Raw genomic sequence first — 4666 nt, 5'->3', positions numbered from 1 at the left:
ACCGATCAGGCTCAAACAAAAATCCAATTTGACCAAGTGACGCACTACGAAGGCAAAGGCGCCGCCCGCGACGATTCCTCCCCAAACCACGCCGCTTCAAGATCCGTGCAAGTCTCAGTAGTTTCAGAAAACACATGCCTTAATTAAAGTGGAATTTGAAGAAAAAAATGACATCCTAACCAGGGTCTAGGGAAGTAGTCAATTAATCCCAACAAAGTGTGATTTGGCCAATAGGACTGGAGTTTCCATGAGAGGAGCCAGCGAGGCCCCTGGACGTTTGACTTCCCTTGTGTACAGTAATCCTCTCACCTCACCGGCCACATGCAGCCCTCAACCAAACCCACCATCAATTCCCTCCTTCCCCCATTCTTATTTTCCTTAATAACCACCCCCCTCCATTTTAATGGGTTCCATCTTTTTCCCTCACCTTTAACTCCAAACACTGCAACCTCTTCTCCTCCTCCTCCCTCCCCTCTCCCCTCCCCTTTGCTTCCCCTTTACTCTCTCTCTCTCTCTCTCTCTCTCTCTTCATGTGTGCATGTGTGCGCTGTGTTCGTCTTTCCGGCTCCCTCTCTCTCGCCAAGAAGCAAAGGTCACTTGCCCTTCCCCCGTCTCCGCATTTCTCCGCCACTCCACACAGGCGGGAGCAGCGCCCAGCAAGCGCCGGGTTCTGACTTCCGAGGGGGAGGAGCTGGACGTGTTGGTGGAATCCCTGTCCAATGGGACTGGATTGGGCATCCTGTCAAGGTGCTTTCTTGATTCTTCCTTCTCCCCGTTGATGTTCCTCGGACCCATCTGCATCTCTCTCTCTCTCTCTCCCTCTCTCTCTCTCAATCTCTCTCTCTAAAGATTTGACCTGTTCATCCGAATCGTGTTGGTTCTTGCGATTCATGGTATGCTGGAGATGCCGGCGGGACTGAAATCCATTCTAGTACATTGCTGTCTAGATTGTTTCAAGCGCCCTGCGTGTTGCGTTCGATGTATTTTTCACCTTTTTATGCGCGGTTGTTGGATTCACGGTCCGGACCCCAGCCAGAGTTCATCACGAGTTCTCCCATCTTGCAATGACCATGTTGCTGTTTGTTTGGTTTGCTGGCTCCAAACTTTTTCCTCCATCAATATGCAGGTGATAATTTCTTTCTCCCCAGGACGGAAGAATTGCGCTATCATGTGCGGCACCTTTTTTTCTTGCAGAGACAAATTTACCCCTTTACTTTTGTAGTTTTGTGCATGTGCTACCTTGGATTCCCCTGCTGGCTAATGCACCTTTTTCTTGGTACAGATAAATCAGTCAGGATAAGTTTGTAAAACAAATTCCTCCGGCAAACGGCGCAGGACCCTTAATTTCGCAAACATCCCATACGATTGTTCATCAGACCAACCAAAGAGAGCATGTCGTCATCCGACAATTCCATCACCGCGGCATTGTCCCGGACAACACCTGTGTTTAGCCTGAGAGTATGGGTCCTGATCGCAATTGGCATTGGGATCCTGATGGCAGTTTTGTTCATCATAGTACTGTGGCTTTCCATCCGAAGGAAAAACAAGGCGGTGAACGGATTGGACACCACATCGCAAACAGAGATCCCTATTGTGTCAAAGGAAATCAACATTGACAAAGGAGTTGACTCACAGAGTGTGAATGACAGCAGCGAAGTGGCCTTCATGCCAATGCATGAGAAATACACACAGACCAAGAGTGTGCCACCTTTGGCAGAGACTAGATCTGTCGACGTCGACGCCTTCAGCCAATGCAGCTCAGTGTACAACATAGAGAAGGCTGGAAGCTCATATTCTGAGGATTACAACAGCTCAGGTCCAAAGAGGGCAGGCAGTTCACCATATGGATATACATCAACCTCACCGCTGGTTGGCCTGCCAGAGCTGTCACATTTGGGCTGGGGCCACTGGTTTACCTTGAGGGACCTGGAGTTTGCAACTAATCGGTTTGCCAAGAGTAATATCCTTGGAGAGGGCGGCTATGGAGTTGTCTACAAAGGCCGGCTTATGAATGGGACTGAGGTGGCTGTGAAGAAGATCCTCAACAATGTGTAAGTGTATGCTATCTCGTTGAATTTACTGTGATGTTAACTTAGTTCTAAGATTTGTTAATTGGGTTTCCAGAGGGCAGGCAGAGAAGGAATTTAGAGTTGAAGTTGAAGCCATAGGTCATGTTCGGCATAAGAATCTGGTGCGGCTTTTGGGGTACTGCGTTGAAGGGATACACAGGTGACACATTTCTTTCCTTTATTTTGCTTTCCATCTTGAAATATGATAGAAGCTACTAGAATTAGCTTGTACGCATAATGCATCCGCCTTGTGCAAGTTCATCATCATATCTCCGCTAGATTTCCCGTTCTGAAGAAACATGATAAAAATGGATAATAAATACCATGGGAAGGAAATTGTGTGTTTTACCGTGTTTTGCATGGTGCTAGCTAGTTTGTGTTCTTCCTGTCGTGCGTGGTCTGGTTTCAAGATCATTATTCTTTACCAGATAAACGATTCCGAACTATAATAAGCATAGTTCTTCTCACATGCAGGATGCTCGTCTATGAGTATGTTAACAATGGCAACCTAGAACAATGGCTTCATGGGGCCATGAGTCAACATGGTATCCTTAGTTGGGAAAGCCGTATGAAGATTCTCCTTGGGACAGCAAAAGCGTAAGTTTGGCATATGGACCTCTTTTACGGGCATCTCCTGATACCATGTTAAATGAACAGCAGCAGATAAATTTCACATGAGACTGTTGACTAGTACATGCTAATAAACGATCATTTCTGATTTTCAGGCTTGCATACCTTCATGAAGCCATAGACCCCAAAGTCGTCCACCGAGATATTAAGTCAAGTAATATCTTAATTGATACCGAATTCAATAGCAAGGTTTCTGATTTTGGGTTAGCGAAACTTCTGGATTCAGACGCAAGCCATATCAATACAAGAGTGATGGGAACATATGGGTATAGCTCTCTTTCTACCCCTTCAACTTTGTCCCACTCTAATTTTTTCTGTGCTTTTGGAAATGTGTCTCCTAATCTTCCTCTTGATCTGATGATAGGTACGTCGCACCTGAGTATGCGAATAGTGGGATGCTGAATGAAAAGAGTGATATTTACAGTTTTGGAGTTGTGTTGTTGGAATGCATTACATCTAGGGATCCAGTTGATTACAGTAAGCCTGCAGATGAGGTAGAGGTTTATAGCTTATCCCATTTCAAGCAATTTGATCTAATTGCCCTTTATCTTAGGTCTTTTTTATTTCTGTTGCTTCAGTCAAACCTTGTAGAGTGGCTTAAAATGATGGTTAGCACAAAGAGGGCAGAGGAGGTTGTGGACCCAGGCCTTGAGGTTAGACCGCCTAAGCGTGCCCTTAAGCGGGCAATTTTGGTTGGCCTCAAGTGTGTTGATCCCGACGCAGACAAGAGGCCGAAGATGAGCCATGTTGTCCAGATGCTTGAAGCGGTTCAGAAAGCGTACCAAGAAGTATGTTGGTTTATTATCTATGTTAATATCTGTGTCTTCACCACCGAATTTGGGAGATTTTACTCTTGACACATAACTAACTATATGCCTCTTTTGTTAAATAATAACAACAGGATGAGAAGAAGCACAGCCAGATGGGAAGCATCGATCTAGAGTCGCAGCAGTCAGTAGAGGAGCTATCAAACAGCGCTGATGCCTGAAGCTCCAGTTGTGAACAAACCCGAAACAAATAGGAAAACCTTAAGTTATTTGATAGTAACAGCTGATTTGATCAAATATGTTCAATACTTGAGTAGAGTGAGTGAAACAGGTTTGCAATTTGCTTGCAGATACCGGAGGTTGTTAAATTCAGTTAGGTGCAAGCTGCTCATTTCCGCGTTTTTCTTCTTCTTTTTTGTGATTTCCGAGGATTGCTTCTATGCTCCCCTGAAAGAGTTTGCCTTACTGTTTGTTTTCTGTGCATGAGTCCTTCAACTCATTTGCTTTAGTGTTTTGTGTAGTCTTCTTCTAGGGGAGCATAGAAGCACTCTCTTCGTCTTGAGTTATTGTCAATGAGCTACCAGGAGGAACTGATTTGAAATGCATGACTATATACATTATATATAGGTACCGGATTGCGTCTGCCGTTGTATAGAATCCTTATGGATCTTCAGTTATACCATGAAATGAAAGCATAAATTTGTTGGTGTACCTTGTCTGAAGCCTTATTTGCTTGTGGCCAAAGGTGTTTACGTGATTGTGCATGCAGGGTGATATCTTCCACGGGAGAACCTATGAACACCTGCAGTACACTTACTCTGTTGTGGGAAATGAGCTGGTGTCAGTGGCCAATCATTTGCGTCTTTCACATGTTGGAAGCTTTCAACCTTGATTGCGAAAACTGGAAGACATCCGTTTGGTCATTGCGTTCGGTCTCGGTGGCTATAATTTTAGGCTTCTACGCATGATTGCAGGGTGCCAATGATCAGTGTCTGCTTGTTTTGCAAGCTTGGCCAGCCAACTTCTCCCCTCTTTTTTTCTAATGGACCATTCGTTAATCATTGGGGTAGTTGTTGCTGCACTTGTTCAACTTGCACTCCTTGGAATTCACAAATCTCCGCACCATTCAGCGAGGCTCCTATTTTTAGGTGCACAAATCTTACTCCCTCTCTCCGGCAACTCCGGCAACAAGTGGATTAA

General features: G+C 45.1%; 1 protein-coding gene across 1 annotated transcript; it reads left to right on the top strand.

Annotated features, from left to right (window-relative positions):
* Positions 1-435: 435 nt before the first annotated feature.
* LOC123444035 (probable receptor-like protein kinase At2g42960) lies at positions 436-4177 on the top strand. Its single transcript, XM_045120632.1, has 8 exons — positions 436-747; positions 1283-2051; positions 2125-2229; positions 2544-2666; positions 2795-2965; positions 3064-3193; positions 3278-3487; positions 3601-4177. The coding sequence occupies exons 2-8, from the start codon at positions 1393-1395 to the stop codon at positions 3685-3687; spliced, it is 1485 nt and encodes a 494-aa protein (XP_044976567.1). The 5' UTR covers positions 436-747; positions 1283-1392; the 3' UTR covers positions 3688-4177.
* Positions 4178-4666: the final 489 nt, after the last annotated feature.

This window comes from Hordeum vulgare, chromosome 3H, assembly GCF_904849725.1.
Source record: "Hordeum vulgare subsp. vulgare chromosome 3H, MorexV3_pseudomolecules_assembly, whole genome shotgun sequence".
In the NCBI taxonomy this organism is placed as follows: domain Eukaryota; kingdom Viridiplantae; phylum Streptophyta; class Magnoliopsida; order Poales; family Poaceae; genus Hordeum; species Hordeum vulgare.
This window is presented reverse-complemented; position numbering and strand designations above follow the sequence as displayed.

Excerpts from the sequence above, each read along its gene's own strand:
- LOC123444035 (XM_045120632.1), top strand. The coding sequence starts at position 1,393 with ATGTCGTCATCCGACAATTCCATCACCGCGGCATTGTCCCGGACAACA. Across the intron at positions 2,052-2,124 it reads AAGAAGATCCTCAACAATGT|AGGGCAGGCAGAGAAGGAAT; the intron begins GTAAGTGTATGC and ends TTGGGTTTCCAG. Across the intron at positions 2,667-2,794 it reads CTCCTTGGGACAGCAAAAGC|GCTTGCATACCTTCATGAAG; the intron begins GTAAGTTTGGCA and ends TCTGATTTTCAG.